Source organism: Taudactylus pleione, unplaced genomic scaffold (assembly GCF_031769625.1).
Source record: "Taudactylus pleione unplaced genomic scaffold, aTauple2 ptg000399l, whole genome shotgun sequence".
Lineage (NCBI taxonomy): Eukaryota > Metazoa > Chordata > Amphibia > Anura > Myobatrachidae > Taudactylus > Taudactylus pleione.
Window position 1 is genome coordinate 4,605,301 of NW_028284801.1, and position 19,604 is coordinate 4,624,904.

Below are 19,604 nucleotides of genomic sequence, written 5' to 3' on the forward strand. Positions count from 1 at the left end.
TAGGGCCCAGGGCAGGCCCAAACCACAGTCGTTTCCTCGACAGGCCGGCCCTAAGAAATCGGCCAAGCCCCGGAAGCAGGCATGGAGTACCAGACGTCCGGCCCCCAAGCCAGATGACAAGCCTGCGGCCTGACGGTCCGGGCCTCCCTTTGGGGGATCCCAGGGTGGGAGGCCGCCTGCTGCAGTTCGCCCAGTGTTGGTCGGCCACTACGACAGACACTTGGGTTCTCGAGGTGGTCTCTCACGGGTACGCCCTCTCCTTCCGGCACAGACCCCCGGCGCGATTCTTCACCACGGGTCTACCATCAGACCGGAACAAGGCTATGGAGCTGCGGAAGGTATTGCACACTATGCTCCAGGCTGGAGTTATAGTGCCTGTTCCATTCTCCCAGAGGGGCCAGGGTTTCTATTCAAATCTTTTTTTGGTACAGAAACCCAATGGGTCGTATCGTCCGATTCTCAACCTCAAAGCACTCAACAAGTCTTTGCGGGTTCCGAAGTTTCGGATGGAGACCCTACGGTCCATCATTCTGGCGCTGGAACCTGGGGACTACATGGTGTAATTGGACATACAGGACGCTTACCTGCATGTCCCTATTCTTTTGCGCCATCAACAGTTCCTCAGGTTTGCAATCCGCAGCGACCACTTCCAGTTTCGGGCGTTACCTTTTGGCCTGGCGACAGCACCACGTGTTTTCACCAAGGTGATGGCGGTCATGGCGGCTTCTCTGTGGCTGCAGGGAGTCCGCATGTTGCCATACTTGGACGACCTGTTATTGGTGGCAGGATCTCCAGAGCTCCTGTTACGCCACTTGGACCTGACCATTGCACTGCTGCAACGGCACGGCTGGCTAATCAACTGGCAGAAGTCCACTCTAATCCCGTCTCGGAGGATTCTGCATCTTGGAGCCTTATTGGACTCGGGACAGCAGAGGATCTTTGTGACGGAGGACAAGATCTCTGCTTTACAGTCAAGGGTGCGCAGTTGTCTGCACAGCCGCCGGGTGTCCCTACACTCGGCGATGAGGTTACTGGGCTCCATGGTGTCGGTGTTCGACATGGTGGAATTCGCCCAGTTTCACTCCAGACCTCTGCAGCACCTGATCCTGTCCAAGTGGAACGGGCTTCCTCAGTCTCTGAAGTCCCAGACGATTGTGCTCACCCCGGAGGTTCGCCTGTCCCTTGCTTGGTGGTTACAGACGACTCACCTCAACAAGGGACGTCCGTTCTGGGTTCCAAATTGGGTCTTGTTGACAACGGACGCCAGTCTTCGGGGCTGGGGAGCAGTTTCGGGTCCACACTTGTTCCAGGGCAGGTGGACGCCGACAGAAGCGGAGCTTCCAATAAATATCTTGGAACTCCGTGCGGTCTTCAATGCACTCCAGCAGGCACATCGGTTTCTCCAGGGTCACCCGGTGCAGGTCCAGTCGGACAACGCTACCACTGTGGCCTACATAAACAGGCAAGGTGGAACTCGCAGTCGGGCGGCTCTCGTAGAGGTCTCTCGGATCCTGGTTTGGGCGGAGCGCAATCTTCCGGCCATATCAGCGGTCTTCATCCCGGGAGTGCTAAATTGGGAGGTGGACTTTCTAAGTCGCCAGGACGTTCATCCGGGGGAATGGTCCCTGCACCCGGACGTTTTTCAACTGCTGGTGGACAGGTGGGGTCTTCCAGAGATCGACCTCATGGCGTCCCGGCACAACAACAAGTTGCCGGTGTACGGGTCTCGCACAAGAGACGAAGGGGCGTCTCTGGTGGATGCTCTGTCCGTCCGGTGGACGTTCCGGTTCGCATACCTGTTCCCTCCGGTCTCCCTTCTTCCACGGGTAATCCGGAAATTCAAACAGGAAGGAGGGACGCTCCTGTTGATAGCTCCCGCGTGGCCCAGACGGCACTGGTTCTCAGACCTTCAGGGTCTGTCCGTGGACAGTCCTCTGCGGTTGCCGCTACGACCGGACCTTCTGTCTCAGGGTCCTTGTCTTCACCCGGACCTGACTCGGCTGTCTTTGACGGCTCGGCTGTTGAGACGGCCATGCTGAGGTCCTGGGGGTTTTCCAGCTCTGTGGTGCGTACCATGTTGCGAGCTCGGAAACCGTCTTCCGTGAGGATATACCATCGCGTGTGGCATACGTTCTTCCAGTGGTGTCGACCGAGAGGTTATGCACCGCGGGAGTTTCGTCTGTCTCGGATTCTCGCCTTCCTGCAAGCGGGACTAGATCATGGGCTTCGCCTTGCTTCTTTGAAGGTACAGGTTTCGGCCCTATCTGTCTGGTTTCACCGTAGGATTGCTACAATCCCGGATGTGCGCACCTTTATGCAAGGTGTTCTCCGCATTCAGCCGCCCTTTGTTCCACTTGTGGCGCCTTGGGATTTGGCTGTGGTCCTGAGGGCTCTCCAAGGACCGCCGTTTGAACCACTGGGCTCAGTGGATCTTAAATGGCTAACAGCTAAGACTGTTTTCCTTCTGGCTATTGCTTCGGCCAGACGTGTTTCTGATTTAGGGGCTCTTTCTTGTAAACCCCCTTTCTTGGTTTTTCATGGGAACAGGGCAGTGCTCCGCACTCGGCCCGAGTTTCTTCCCAAAGTTGTTTCCCAGTTTCATGTTAACGAGGAAATCGTTGTTCCGGCCTTTAACTCACCGGGTCTTTCCGTGGGTGAGGCCTCTTTGGATGTTGTGCGGGCCTTACGGACTTATGTTGACCGCACTTCTTCGTTTAGGAAGTCGGACGCTTTGTTTGTCCTCTATGGCTTCCGTAAAAAGGGTTGGCCTGCTTCAAAGCAAACTTTGGAAGCCTGGATCCGTATGGCTATTTCTGAAGCTTATGTTCATGAAGGCCTGCTGGTTCCTCCTTCTGTGAAGGCTCATTCCACTAGGTCTGTAGGTCCTTCGTGGGCAGCTCGACGTGGTGCCTCTGCAGTCCAGATCTGCAAGGCTGCTACGTGGTCTTCTGTCCATACCTTCGTGAGGTATTACAGGTTTGACACCTTCGCCTCTCAGGATGCTTCCTTCGGGCGGCGGATTCTCCTTTCTGCACAGGAGCGTCCCCACCCTTAAAGGATACTGCTTTGGGACATCCCCATGGTATCCTGTGGATACCCTATGGACCCTGAAGTAGAAAATATGAGATATGGTAAGAACTTACCCTTGTTATCTCTATTTCTACGAAGTCCATAGGGTTCCACAGGACCCCGCCCTGTCGCACCTGTGCTGCAGATGGGCTTTGCTCTGGTCACCGGTTTTCCGTCTCCCTCTGGTGAGAATGTGATTCTTGTATGTGTCCAGATCTTTTTTCTCTCTCTTCCTTCTCCTCCTCCGGCCTATGGCTTGATAACTAACTGAGGTGCCTTGGCTCGGGGGTGGGGTATAGGAGGGGGACCCTAGTGCATCCTGGGATGCTGAAAAGCTTAACTCTATGGTGCCCGGCGACTGACGTCACACCTATACCCCAAGGTATCCTGTGGAACCCTATGGACTTCGTAGAAATAGAGATAACAAGGGTAAGTTCTTACCATATCTCATATTTTTCTGTTTAATTAAGAAATACCATTTCATCAGGAACTGATTCAGCAGCGGACACAAATGCAATCGCTTACGGATTGCAGTTGCTAAAATATGCTAATGCCTGCCAAAGCACACTGCCAACAGACGCCCACTGCTGCCTTCTCATCCGTCCAATGTCGCACTCTTTAGTAAACATCTGTATCATCAACACACATCAAGCAGTCATGCAACATCTATGGCAGGTCTGACCAGCCGCAAACACTGCAGCTCTCCTCACATGAACTCGTGCTGCGAATGCAATCGCTAGGCTAATTTATGCACGACCATGAAACAGTGTTGAAAAAGTCAGACATGCCTGTGTTTTTTTTATTTTTTTTTCAAAACAATTTTTTATTTTTATTTTATATACTCACAAGTGCAAACATACACGTACATGTATATCTATACAAACATACAGATATATTACATAAATCCATATACACATATATACAGAACTGCAATCTGTGTAAGCAAATACAATTCAAGTGCAACATCAAACACATACATTTTGTCTGTAGGATATAGCAAGTCAAAAATTATTGTTAAACATAAGCACAGAGACAAAATATATAATTCAAATAGAACCATAATAACAGAAAACAAAAACAAATTATATATGTATAAAATAAAATAAACACATATAAAAGCGAACCACCCCCTTCTCAACATCAGGTATAGTTGCTCTTCTATCAAAATAAAGTATTTGTAGCAATATGGTTTTAACTGCTTGAAGAGATGGTGCTGTGGAAACTGTCCAGTTACGGAGGATAGCTTTCTTCGACACAGTTACCACTATCGTAAGAAAGGGCAATAATTCCATGTTACGACCTTGCAAGTCCCAATTTATAAAATTAGCGCATTACATAGCCAATGGGTCCTTCCTAAGATGTAAGGCGCATATATTGTTTAGAAATACCATAATCTTATCCCAAAATTTTCTAATTTTCCCACATATTATGGAAGAAATTAGCTCTTGAAAATTTACACTTCGGGCAGCAGCCTGACTCCTCCTCAACAACATGTTTCCTCTGACTCTGGGACATATATGCCCTATGAATGGTCCTAATATGCACTCTTCTCAGTATACTTTAATAAAACATTGGGGGAGTAGACATGCCTGTGTTTACGTAACCACCCCTCCACCAAAGGCTGACCAAATGACACTCACTTTGCGAATGGATCCTCTGTGCTTATGTAATCGCAATGCGTGGTCAGTGCGACTTACATGCATGCACAGTGGTAAATAATTGCTCAAACTGCATAAACATTGGCATTGTGTCCGCAGCTGAATCAGGCCTTTAGTTAACATTAAGGGGTATATTTACTATTGAGAGTTTTTAGAAGTGGAAATGTTGCCTATAACATCCAATCAGATTCTACTTATCTTCTAGAACATGGGTGGGGAACCTTTTTTCTGCCAAGGGCCACTTTGATATATATAACATTATTTGTGGGCCCGGTGCAGGCCACGCCCCCTCTGTGTGACATCTGAATATTCACTAATTAAAAGGATATCTGAATATTTATAAATCATTATGAGCTATGTGGTCACATTAAATATCTACTGCTAATAGATTTGAATCAATATACAATTTAAGATCCACCTCCTTCAACTATGCTAATCAAAGTGGGACCAGAGTTAAAAAAAAAAAAAAAAAATGTTTCAATTATATATAATTTTTTTATACAATATTTTTTCGATAGAAAAAGGAAAAAAAAATTATCTGATGTTTTTGGTTTAATTTCTGACCGGTCAGTGAATTATATTACAGTATATTATATATGTGATAATAAATATGTTTATAATTTTGTATTTATGGTTTTCTTTGTACCAACTTCCATCTATTACCAGCGCAAAGGGGGTTTATATGTTTTTTCTAGTGTTAACACCTGGTTATGTGCAACCACAAGCACATTAGCTCTTTGCTGCTTGATTACTGATAATATTTATTAGTTTTGTAAATTGAGATCCATTTTACTATTAGCGCCAGGTCATTCTGTGTAGCTAGTTAAATATTAACAGCTAGAATCTGATTGGTTGCTATGGGCAACATCTCCACTTCTAAAAACTCACTTTAGGAAATATTCCCCTAAGAGGTATTTTATGTTGATCAGTGGTAAGAATTATAATAATAAATATGATTTCAAATGTTAAATACCCTTTTTTAGCAATAGCATTAATCCAATCTGACTTTATACGCTCATACATGTTGGTAAGCTTAGATCTTTGGTATATCTGGTTGGATGAACATTTATGATACAGGCAAATTGGACCTAGACAAAAGCTCAAGATTTGTCTATAGTGCAATCATAATTATTTTAAATGGGTTCTCCAGTTTTTCTATGTTATGCTTTTTTTTTTTTTTTTGTGTCTCAAGATTCAATATAATATGCAGATAGTAGATGTAGATGGACGGACAACAAAGAAATTAATTACCAACCTCAAACCTAAGACATATTACAACTTTATTCTTACAAATCGTGGGAACACCATGAGCGGTCTCCAGCAGAATGTAGCTGTGCGTACTGCCCCCAACTTGTTGGGTATAAAACCTATTGTGACACGGAAGCCAGAAGCAGATGGTAGCTTAACAGTAATTCTACCAGATGTGGAAACGTCTGAATCAGTGAGGTAAAAACTTTAATAACTGTTCTTCTTTTGCCATTAACTAAACCCATATACTGTATATTACTGTTAATTTATGTAAGGTGTGAAACAGCTGCATTAGGATTATGTTGTATTGCATTGTGCTTTAAAGGTCATATAATTTCATCCAGGTAATGATTCTGCAATGAATTAATCTGCAGATCTGAATTAGGTGCCTTCCCAATATTTGCCCCTCATCCAAGCTACCCGCAGTGGGCAGTAATGTAATGCGGATCACCTGCTAGGTAGCCATAGGACTCCTAACAATGGTGGTGGGCTCTGCCTCCAGTGTGCCCCAGCGATGTGTAGTACTTATAGATTGCAGAACATACTAGTTTGAATGTAAAAGTTTTTTGTCTTAATTAACATTGAAGAAATATTTATTCTTTGAACTATATAAAGTTTAAATATATTGAGTAGTCATTGTATTTATATATAAATACATACTCACACAATCATGTTCAGTGCATAAATTAAAGTGTTCATAAAAAAAACAGGATATGTGTTTTATACTGTACTACAAATGTTACATAGTCAGGAGCAGAGAGGGAGCCACAAAGTGACCCTGTTAAAAATTATAACTGCCCTTTTTTTATAGACTGGACAAAATCAATTACAGATGGGGCCAACACAAAAGTAATTAAGGTTAAAATTGCATAATCTATAGCAATGTAAAAAAATAAATAAGTCACAACTTTGCCCAAAACTGAGAGCATCTTAGCTGCATACAATTCAATGTATTTCCTAGTGTAAAATAAAGACTGCATTCTCATGGCAACCATACAATATAGAGAGCATCTTCGTGTCTGCCATACAATATATATGGAGCATCCCAGTGACTGTTTTACATTACAGAGAACATCCTAGTGTCAGCCAAACAATACAGAGAGCACCCTAGTAGCTACAATGCAGAAGCTACTAGTGTCAGCCATACAACTTAGAGACATGCTAGTGACTGCCATACAGTACAAAGAACATCGGAATATTAGCCATACAATACATAGAGCACCATAGTAACTACAATACAATACAGAGAGCATCTAGTGTCAGCCATACAATACAGAGATATTCTAGTGACTGCCATACAGAATAGAGAACATCTGAATGTCAGTCATACAATAAAAAGTGTAACCCAGTGACTACCATGCAATACAAAGATCATCCTTTTGAGTACCATACAATAAAGAAGGCATACTAGTTACAAATATACTGTACATAGATCATTCTAGTTACTGCCATAAAATACAGAGGGCATCCTAGTAACCAAATTATAATACAGGGAGCATGCCAGTGACTGCTGTATATTAGACCATTCCAGTAACCATTCTACAATCAGGAGCACATTCTAGTTATCTCCATTAATACAAAGAGCATCCTTCTGACAGATCTACAATACAATAATAACTTCCTATTGTCTGTCATATAATACAGGGAGCATTTCTTCTGACCATCAAGCAATACTGAGACTAAGAGCTCCCCGGGCGATACTATACAATGAGAAACAATGTGACAGCAAAGTTAATGCTGATTTGCTGCACGTTGCCTGTCTTAAGTTTGGTACACACCAGGCTGACAGGTCGACCTGTCTAATGATTGGTAAGTGCAAACATGCCAATCATTCGGCCAATTTGTCTGCGCTGACATCACAATTGGACGGGCATTTAATTTGCCCGCCCAGTTGAGATGTCAGTCATCTGCGGGTCACTGCAGCAAGTGTATGGGCGGTTGGTGGGTCCAGACTTGCCAATATATCTGGATGATCTATCGACTATGCTGCAGGACAGATGCTATATGTCTGTGAACGACGTTGTGCATAAAAATATCGCCTGTACACACCCGCCGATGCACTACAGATAAAGTCACTCGTTCAATGGAACAGGAGATACATTTGTCAGTGTGTACCCAGCTTTGGAATGCTCACTGACGTCAGGAGTAAACATAAGATTTATAGAGGGGGATTTCAGAAAGCAAAACTAAAAACAATTAATCGCTGCAATAGGACAGGAATAGACACTATTTTGTCAAATTGTTTTCATGTACATTAGAAATTTGGTCAAAAAGTGGCCCTTTTCATAGGGTAAAATGTAATAAAATAAATGTAATTCTACAAAACTATCTACATTACAGTGCTTCACAAATACACACACTAAACTCAAGGCTGTACATGTTCCAGCTCTGTCAGCTGATCCAATTCTTTCTTCGCCATGCTTAGTCTCCAGTAAATGTGATCTGTCCTCAATGGCAGATCTCCACAAAGAACTCTGAGCCTGATTCAGATTTGGTAATAGAGTAAGAAAGAGCAAGTAACTGCATATTGGTAACATCATGCTGCACTGCAGGTGAGGCAGATTTAAAATGTGCAGAGAGATTTAGATTTGGGAGTGGTGTGTCCAAACTGAAATGTAAATTGCGGTGTAAAAATAAAGCTGTGCAGTATTTGTGGGCTACATGCAAAAACAGACAGTATTACCCCACTTGTAAAAAAAAAAATGTATTTGCACCCCTTGCATTGCAACATGGTTTGTCCAGGTACAGAGTTACTTGCTCTATCTTACTCTATCAGAATCAGGCCCTGTATTCCTTAGTACCTCTCCCCCATCCAAACTGCATTTCTCCTCTCAGCTCTCCCTTTTTGCCAAGCTCTTTCTATTGTCTGATGTGCTGTGCCCTTCATTTCTTAGTTCTCTCTCCTGTTCTTTCCCTTTTCCTAGCTCCCTTTTTTATCCCGTTTTGTTTTCTCTCCTCCAGCTGACTGTTTTATTCTGTAATGCCCATCTGCTGTATACCGTCTCCCCTCATCCTGATTCTCTTTTACGCCCACAATCTGTGGCTACTGTTTGGATACACTCACCTATTAAGTGTACGGTAAAGCACTCCAATGTGCGCCTACAGGCTTCTGATAATTGGTCCCATCAGCATCCTATAGGCCAACTACAGCTACCTTAGCCTGTGAATGGAAGGGACTAGCCTAGATGAGTACTGGCTGCTCTATGTAAATAGGTAGTCCCCTAAAGCCATCAGCCTACCATGAAAAGTCCCAATAAGCTCTATGGCCAATCTGCCCCTGAACATAAGCAAAAAGACTATTTTGTAGTGCATAATTCGGACACATAATTTAAACACAAATGGTTTTGGGATACTCGCACAGAATATTTATGTACGGCACTCTCATGAGCCGAGTTATATTGTGCATTGTCATAGCTATGTTCAAGCAGCACATTTTGCTTATAAATGCATCACATACTGTACATAGGTTATTTTATTTAAAACGTATGTAGTGTAAACATACTGTTGGATTTTATAAGTTGTTTATTAATTTCAGAAATGTTTGGGGCCTGCATTTTATCTAATCAACACATAATTTGTTCTGAAAGAGGAAGGCATTCTAAACAGATAACCATACTGTTGAAATAATATTGGGGATATGAACTCAATAATTATCTGAATCTTGGTCAGTCAGATGTAGAGAACTCACTCCTGTCCATCTTCCTCTATATTTTACAGCAATTCTGGTGTGTGAGCTTGAAGCACTATGTCTGGTAGAGAGCACATAGGGCATAAACAGCAAACTGGGTTTCGGGGAGCACTGTGTAATAAAGTAAATTAAACAACATAGAACAGGTTGACACATCCTCTTCAAATGCATTAAAAATATTATCAAAAACTAAACCTGGGTTGTTCTAAATTGTCTAATTTGTCTAATCACACATTTTTTACTCTTTTTTTCAGGAATTACTATATTATAGTAGTGCCTCTGAAGAAATCACGTGGCCAGTTTCTAAATCCCTGGGGAAGTCCAGAAGAAATGGATTTAGAAGAGGTTAGTAAACATTTTAACCATTGGCTTTATGGCCATTTTGGGTCTCCCATACAGCTATGCTCCTATACAGAACGAGGTCGTTTTCTTGAATTCCATTTTTCTAAATTACTCTGTCCAACCTGTACGTCCCCCAAAAACAGTGTAGTAGTGATCATGGCCTTAGAAGTTCTTGGGTAAGTAACAAGTTTTTTCAATGTTACCTCATTTAGAGCTAAGCTAAGAGTAAATCTGGGTACACACTATATGATATATCTATCGTACGATATATAATTCTGGCTTGGATCGGAGAGATATACATATCGCATAGTGTGTACACCCGATCCATTCTTTACGACGGTTCATCAAACTAATCCGTCTGCTGTTCTGCACAGCAGATGGGACGATGCAATGAATAATGCGGTGCTATGACTTGGAGCATGATTTATCATTACATTACATTACATTGCATCACACAACATCGTATAGTGTATACTCCGTTTAAGGGGTAGATTTACTAACCCGCTGTTTATCAAAGCCAATGATAATTGTCATCTGACCAATGGATTCATAACTGCAGATTTTGCATTTATTTCTGTTGCTACCTTAAAAACCATGGCGGAGGCTTTTATAAAATGTGGGTTATTTTATCTACTCCTAAGACTTGTTGATTATTTCATGAATTCATTCCCTTTCTATATCCACCCCCAAATAACGTCATTAATTTAACATTTCTGCCATTTCTAATCTGTTTTGTAAATAATATTTTGTTCCAGCTCCTGTTATTCTGTATACTGTGATGAATTATACTAGAAGAAAGTGTGAGCCTGGTAATACCGGCTACAGAAAAATATCATTAAAGTGTATTGTTTGTTGTTTTTGTTTCTACTTAATCTGTGTTACTGTAGAGTTCTAAGAGAAAAGTAGTCAGTGAAACTTTGTTTTTTTGCTGGACTATGTCATTTGGTAAAATATAGAAACTTCATCTAAACAATTTTGGGATATTAACAAAAAATGAAGTCCGTAGGAAAACATGTACTTATTAAACCTATGGCCCAGTTGACATTCCTGTTACCATGTGCCTGTGGTCACACAGTATAAAAATAGATTTATTTATTCACAGTTGCACACAAGTCTGCTTAGTAGACGGGTTGCAGCAACTGTTACATGCAACTTTGAGCAACTAAACTTCAGTGTCATAAACATCTTACTTACACTTGCAGATGTGGCTTTGTGGATGTAACTGGATGGACATGGGACGTGTCACATGTAGGTTAAGTGTGCTGCAGTCATGTTGACATTATTATGTTCTATTTAGATATGATTGTACGCAGAGATCTGGCTGAATTCAGACTGCTAGTGGAGCGAGCACATACAGTACTTGCCTACTTTTAAAAAATCATTCCAGGGAGAGTACTGTTAGAAAATGAAAGCCCCGCTCTCAATAATGTTTAGGTCCACTGGGGAGTTCAACACCAGGTGAAACCTAGACTCATATGCAGTACTGATGCTATTTCTAGCTGCAGATAAATATATCTCATCCAAACATTAGCATTTTTAGTACTCGCATTTCTACAAATATCATTAAAAAGGCAACTTACAAAGCAGAGTTATTTTTCAATACTCTGCATCAAACCAGCATGTGAATAAGAAAACTTAAATGTGGTACTAAAGAGAAATGTATTTCATATAGCCTTCACATAGTCACTTAATGAATTGTGTAGTTACATAATCAGGATAAATACCTCTTCCCCAATAGTTCTCCACAACAGCCTTCTCCATAGAAACATGTCATTTCATTCCACATGCTTGAGAGGGGAGTTGATGGATGGAGAATAAACAAAACAAAGGCACCTACTACTGCAAACACTTATTTTGTTCACATAGTCATATTGGTGTTTTTATAATATAATAGTACTTAAAAGATAATATTTGCACCAGGAGGCACCTTACTGTAGTTTTAGATTTTTATCCTCATTAATAGTGAGGCATCGGGCTTGCCTCTAGATGAAAGTGGGGAATTGTTGCGCTTCTTCCTTGTATAGGAACCAGAGGTGGATTTAGGGGTCAGGCTGCCCCAAGTTACAATATTATTGCCCCCCATCCTTCACAGCCACTCAGCCTCCCTGGTCATGGGCAGTTAAGCATAGCTGCAGCAGCAGTGACAGGTGGCTCTGCTTAGACCTCATGATAGTCAGTTCTGGCTCAGGTTATGCTCACTTATGATAGTTGGGCAGGGTGAAGTTGAAGCCTCCCGGCAGAGAGCAATTAAGCAGGTAGCCCCAACCTCGCCCTCACCTCCTGCATGCAAGGCTGTGCCTAGGGCAAGATTTTAGCTGGGAATCGCTGGTGTTGCTGTGCTGAGAGCGGCTCTGCATCTCCTCTTCTCTGAAGGATGCTGATGATGATGACGTAGGATGGGACTGGAGAGGCTTAGCAATGAGGTGGGGCGGAGCGTCCTGATGGCTACTTGGATCTCTCAGTCAGTGATCAGAGGAGTCTGAAGTAACGGACCTCACCCCAGTGTTCGGATTACAGAGATTGAGCTGCTGATGCCTTACCTAGTGGGAAATTCTCCACTAATAGAAACCAAACCACAGATCAGTCACTAGTGCCACGATTATATTTTAAATTGATATATCCATATAATATTCTGAACATGCATGCTCAGTGGGAGTCGTGACACGTGCTTTCACTTTTAATGGCTCACGCTGATAGAGCCACTTGACAGACGACGTCAGAGAGGATGGTGGACCTGCCGAGAATGGGTAAGTATACAGCTGAGGGAAGGGAGAAACTGGAAGTGGCCCGAGGTAACCCAGTGTATGCTGGGTCCAATATACTAGTATGTATGTAGATGGACGTACAGATGCGTCCACATACATCTAGCCTCCTTGTGCGTTAAACAGCCCTTCTAGTCGCTGCATGACGTGACGTGACTCGGTAGCGCAGAGCATCTTTTCGTGCAACCTTTTACCTTCAAATGCATCTTCCACTCACTGTGGTGTGAATAGAATACAAAAGCAGCTTCTGCTGATTAAAATATGCATGCCTGTGTTCTGTGTGCAACTGCGGGTGTACCTGCATGCTATACACTACGTTACACTGTCACTGTAACGTAGTGTATCACCTGCAGATACACTTGCAGTCACACTCAGAACATAAGGCTCCCATACATGGGGCGATTTTTCACACGATCTGGCCGTTTTCCTCTGATCGTAATGACCAATCTTGTGAAAAAATAGGGTTTTCATAGACTATTCCGATGCCCGTTTCCGGCGTCGTGGATCGGCATCGTAGATCAGATGGAGAAACCATTTGATCTACGATCCGTCATGCTGTAAATAGGTAAACGAAGCATCTTGTAAGATGCATCGTATACCGTTTACAGCATGCTGCGATGCATTGGACGAAACTTGAAAACGTAACGAGGTGTCGTACGTTTTCAAATCGTCCCGTGTATGGGGGCCATTAGACATGCTGCATATCATTTTAATCAGCAGAAACTGCTTGTGCATTCTATTCGCATTGCGAATAAGATGCATCTAAAGGTATAAAGTCGCTCGGCACTACTGAGTCACATGGCACTCACGCATTGTGTAACGCGACTTGTAGGGCATGGAGGATAGATGTATGTGGACAAATCTATCTTTAATGGGTACAGGCTGTGCTTTGCACACTGGGGCCCGCACCGAACACCATGCACCCATACATTATACTTATCTGTCAACGCTGCAGAAGTCACCGGGGAAATGGAGCAACTGCCATTTTCCCAAAGATCTGCACATGTGCAGTAGAAAACTCACTGAGAAAATGGTGAAAGTGCCATTAACCCGGAGACCTATGAATGTGCAGTAGATCCTAGTACAGAGCTAGAGTCTGCTGGGAGGGTAAGCAACTATGGCTTAGAAATCTAAGTATATCACTTCCCTCCACCACCACATCTTTGGGAAAAATGTTTAGGCCCACCATGGGAACTGGACACAGTAATGGCATTCATAGGTGTTGGGGCCATAAATGCCTTGTTTCTGGCGTCCCTCCTTTGCAGAACAACCCATGCCAAAGGTAGTAGTAAGCTTTAAGCAACCATATGGCTCTTCAGGTGTTTCATAAGTGAATATACATCCCATAATTTAATTCGCTTTTGAGGCAGCTGTCTACTCTGCTTATTTAAAAACCCTTCATCATTGCTTTTTGTCTGTGCATTGTGTGATAGTGGGAGCATTTTGCTTCACCTGAACCTATTGCCATGAAAACAATTCAGCACAGAAAATATTGTACTTTACAAAAAATAAAGCCAACAACTCAGTATATTACCCTGTGATGCCATTCTAGGACTTCCAAATCTTTGCAGCCTTTTAGTGCTTCTCAAGAAAGAAAAGAAAATATAGCCAGAGGCGCTACAAAAGGATAACCATTATAGACCACTATAAATCTGAAATGTGTTCCACGCTGCTGTTAAAAGGTTACTAACCAGAAGAATAACAAACAACAGCGCTGTGGAACACAATACACAAATTACTGAGAACTTAATTTAAATAGATGTTTGTATAAAAAAATTACATATTTTAAAGTTTCATTCAGTGACTGGTTATTACATAACCAAATTTGTTTGTGGAGTCCCATAAGTGCTCCCCACTGATTTGTCATCTTATTGCAGATCGGAGTGGATTAAAAACGTACACAGAAGATCCCATAAATTGTGGTGCCTAAAAGCCTCCAAATAAATCAATAATCTATTAAACCACGAATCGGCTAACCCAGTGGTTCCCAAACTTTTTTGAATAACGGCACCCTTGAGTATCAGCATTGTTTTCATGGCACCCCTAAGCCAAAATTTGTTATTGAGAAATTCAGAATAAAATGTAGTAAAGTGAAGTAAATTGTGCTCCCCTCTCATCCTTAGGTTTGGTTATATAGTGAGAGGTTTGTGCTTCTGTTTGTCCACATATTTACATTACATTGACCATAAACAATTTGATTGGTGCTGGACCACCTACCTGAGGCACCCCTGCAAGTGTCCCGAGGCACCCCAGGGTACCGCGGCGCACAGTTTGGGAACCACTGCTAACCCATGAAATTGTGGTGATCCGAGGTCATATGAAGAAACCAGTAATTTTGTTTCAGGGCTATTTATTGCAACATTAGGCTATACAGATTTGCTATTTTGTTGAACTGCATGATTAACTTTTGTGGTATATGATCACAGATACCATATAATATTCTTTGATGATTCCTATACCAGTTTATTTATATATGATTTATATTATTTTTATGTTTTTTTATTCATAGATGCCGATTGATCCAGTATATGTATTAATAAATGGAAACAACTTTTTTATGGCATAACTTTTTTTTTTTATTATTTTTTTATACAAACATCTATTTGAATTAAGTTCACAGTAATTTCTTGTGTATTGTGTTCCACAGCACTGTTATTATTGCCTTTTTACTGCTTCTCAACCTGATAGAGTAACTGTAATGCATAGATTCATAACAGGCAAAGAAGAAACTGCTATCCTTTGGATCATGTAAATATCTTTTAACAATGGGTCATTGTAAACATTTTCTTTGTTGCTCTTATGTTCTACATATTGTATATTTCAGGTAATTCACACTATTACAAAGCAACATCGTCGAAGTGTGCGACATTTAAAGCATGTGGAATTTCCCAAGCCATACGTAGCTGCCCGGTTCCAATCTTTACCTGGGCACTTTACACTTGGGGACCAGAAAATTCATGATGGATTTGAGAACAAGGCATTAGAAAATGGACACAGATATGTTTTCTTCATCCTGGCTATGCTGGAAGGTGCTGAAGCGGTGAGCTAAAGACTTATCTTTTGTTGTTTGTGCAATCTAAATTGTGTAATAAATTTTATTCATTTACAAACTTCTATATAAAATAACTAGCGACCCGACCTGGCTTCGCACTGGAGCAATTTAATCTCGCCATGCCCCCTGCATCTCATAACAACCTACGCCAGGTCACCACAGTTCCCTGCATCTTAGCACAAACGCCTGCTTCTCACTCCTGTCCCCTGCATCTCTCCAATGTCACCACAATCCTCCTGCAGCTGGCTGGGACCCGGAAACTGGGATGTGCTGGGAAGGGCAGGAGGATCATGGATGAGAGATTTGTATTGCAGATAACGTAAGCATTATCAGCAGCATGTCCCCAGGGCTGGGGCACTTGTGCATATTTCCGCAGCCTCCATGCTCGCCCCTCCCCAGCTGCCAAACATAGCAATGAGCAATGTCCACTTTGCACCATGTACCATCTATTTCCTTGGCTTCCAGATAAGCTTCCTCGCCATGGTGCCTCTGTCTGGAGCAGTGCTGACTTCCATGGGAGATGCCTTAAGTTCACCGAGGGCATGTGGCTGAGCAGGAACATCACACTGGAGAGGGAGCACTTCATGGTGGCCAGAGTCCACCTGCAGGTTCAGTGTAGGGATGGATATTGGAATCCTATGCTTATTAACCATCAATGTTTTTGTTCCAATGGTATTGTTTTTACCATTTGATGGTTTTTTATTTTTTTTATTCCTGTTAACTATGCCTCCCCTGGCACCTTCTTGGCTACCTTGTCTAGAGCAGGGCATCTTCATGGGTTTGTGGAGGCTGTCTCTCACTCTCTATCTGCCTCAGACGTGACCCTACTCAGTCCCTGACTCCCTCCTCTTTCTAGGCTGCTGCTAAGCAACAGGGCTATCTCTGATTGGCTTTCATTGTCTCTTGCTGTTTCAGCACCTTGGCCAGCTCCTATACAGCAGCTTGGTGCAAGATATTTTTCTGTGACTTTGCTTCACTAGAATAGTAACTGCTCGGCTCCCTTTTGTCACAGATGAATGGTTCATACACCTAAACCTTCCTCGACCAATGCTGTATAGAGTAGTGAAAACTCTTATCAAAAGAGATTAGCCCAAACGAGCATGCAGACCCCTAAACCGGGGACTTACTTTCATATACATAGAGATAAGTTTTCCGTGTGTAGATTGAAAGATGCATAAGTTTTAAACATTGTTACTGTGTATATATTCCTGAATGACTGCCAAGCTACTGAATATTAACCATTCCCATCATCTCCTCATATGTCAATGGACAAAAAAAAAATCTAAGGAAAACCTGCATCTTGCAATATTGTTTGTAGAGCAATTAAAATAATTTTGGATCAGCTCTATGAAAGTGTGGTCTTACATGCTGTGGTAGGACAGCAGGATAAACATCAATGACTACATATTGGGGTAAATGTAATAAATTGCGTGTATCAGGCACCCACATGAGTCAGCAATTTAGGATCTAAATTTTAAAGCCACAATAATTTAAAATACAAAATCAGGTTTACACTTTAACTTTAACAGCTAATTCTCCAGTATATCCCATTGTCTGATTCCATTGACAGTGTTAACTTACACTGGGTAGATTCTGATGGCATAATTTTGCCCATTCACATTGCAGTTTGCTGCCCATTACAGTGGAGCCCCTTTTGTTTGTATGAGTATAGTGATTTGCTGCTAGCCCTGTCAAAAGTTAATGGGGGCCAGATGATTGCATTGTGATTGCATGGTATTTGGCTCATTGGGCTTAGTGCCACCCTGGAAATGTTGTCATTTGACTTCTTTAAAAAAAGATAAATATCTTTGTTAATTCCAGACAGCTTTTCATAGGGCTGAATAATGAAACAACATTTGTTTTTGTTTCTTTAATATCCGAAAATTAGTTTTTCCCAGATTGTGTAAAAGTGCATTGGGAATCCCCTGTTCAAAAAGGCCAGAGGTCCAGTAATGGAAGATACAAAGGATCTTGAAAGTGATATTTGCTAAGATAATCAACTGAAAACAACAGGTGTGCTGCATGGCAATTTTTTTTACCCATTGAATTAAGACCTGATATGGATATGGAATGGGTAGGTAATGCCGGCTGTCGGGATGCCTCCTGTCAGAATACCGACAGCGGCATGCCGATAGTTAATATGCCGACAGGGGTAGGGTAAGTTACTTACCCTCCCCCCTTACCTTTCCACCCCGCACCTTAACCCTCCCCCCTTAGTGCCTAACCCCCTCCCAGTGGTGCCTAACCTCCATCCTAGGGGTGCCTAACCCTAACTCCCCCCCGCTATGCTTCCTAAGTCTCACCCTCCTCCCCGTGGCTAACGCTAAGAGCGCCCCAGACTTACCTTGTCCGGGCTTGCATTCCGGCGTCGGGCTTAAGATAGACGTCAGTATCAGCATCGCGGCCGGCGGTCTCATAACTACATCCATATATATGTATATATTATTTTTTTATGTATATATTTTTTTTTATATATATATATATATATCACACACACACATAACTGCCTCCATGGCACTAAGAATCCCACTTGGAATCTTTGTACCAAGTACCCTTACTAGGGCTAAGAACTCAAATATGTCTCCTCGGGTTGGCAACACTGACGCCCTTCCTGGGGATATCAAATCAGATTTTCCTCCTTGAGCGAAAGGCTCGAATGCCTCTCTTGGAGCTAACGAAACAGACTCCCCTTCTGGGGCTGCAGAATCAGACACCCACTCTGGGGCGACAGACTGGAATCCTTTACTGAGACCAGCAGGCAAAAGTCCTTTACTGGGACAAGCGAAATCCGGACTGGGACAGGTAGAAACAAAATCCCAGCTGGGACCGGAATAGGCGATATCTGGGCTGGAACCGAAAAAGGCAACATCCTGGCTGTGACCGTTAGAAACAAAATTTGGCCTGGGACCGGAAGAGGCAAAATTTGGCCTGGGACCGAAAGAAGCAATATCCGGGCTGGGACCGGAACAGGCAAAATCTGGGCAGAGGAGTCCCCTCCTGGGGTAGGCGAATCAGATGTCTCTCTGGGTATGAGAGTTTTGGACATTCTTTCTTGGTTTCCAAATCTAGAGTAGAAACATCTTGTCACAGGACCCCAATCATGAACATGATTCTTCTCTTTAATAGCAGACATTACCCCTTTGCTTTGGGCAGAGGAACCTGGAACTGCAGATGGCAGACAAGAAGAACTGAAGGCATGAGCACTGTGATGGTTGGCAACACTCCTGGGTTTGAGAAGGGAACAGTCTTTAATGAAGTGGTCTAAATTCCCACAGTAGATGCAGAGATGTAACTCCTGGCGCCATTGGCATTCAGCCTCCGAGAGCCTGGGATGCGGGTAACTCCGATGTGTCACTTTACTTAGCATGGAAAAGGTCTTAGTTCTTGGGAGGTTTTGAGACAGAAGCCTCTTCAAACACGTGAGGAGGAGAAAGTAGTATCAGGGGAAACACCCAAAAATATGAAAATAGTCTGAAAATTTTTGGTGAGTAGGTCTTGTTCCAGTAATCGATGGAAAGTAGTCAGGAGTACAGGTTCAAAAGTGACAAGGGACTGAGGAGTCTGAGAACAATTGGGAGGGTGACTTGCGTACTCAGGGAAAAAGTCTTTAGCGGAACTAGACACTTCAGTTTTATTCTGATTGACAAAACCTTGGCAGGGATAAGGATTCCCATCAAAACAAGTGAAGGTGGGTATTTGAGGATGAGACTTCGAAGGAAACGACACAGGAAAATTTGCTGATGAAACTGGAACCACTGAAACTGGAGTGGCCTGAACAGAAATTA

General features: G+C 42.8%; 1 protein-coding gene across 7 annotated transcripts in view; it reads left to right on the forward strand.

Annotated features, from left to right (window-relative positions):
* The window catches only part of PTPRS (protein tyrosine phosphatase receptor type S), a 458,571-nt gene that overhangs the window by 293,257 nt on the left and 145,710 nt on the right, over positions 1 to 19,604 (forward strand). For all 7 annotated transcript variants that reach the window (XM_088446483.1, XM_088446485.1, XM_088446484.1 and 4 more), the window contains 3 exons: positions 5,920 to 6,173; positions 9,918 to 10,008; positions 15,592 to 15,807. In XM_088446483.1, the coding sequence (XP_088302609.1) occupies positions 5,920 to 6,173; positions 9,918 to 10,008; positions 15,592 to 15,807 (561 nt within the window). The remainder of the gene's footprint in view (positions 1 to 5,919; positions 6,174 to 9,917; positions 10,009 to 15,591; positions 15,808 to 19,604) is intronic.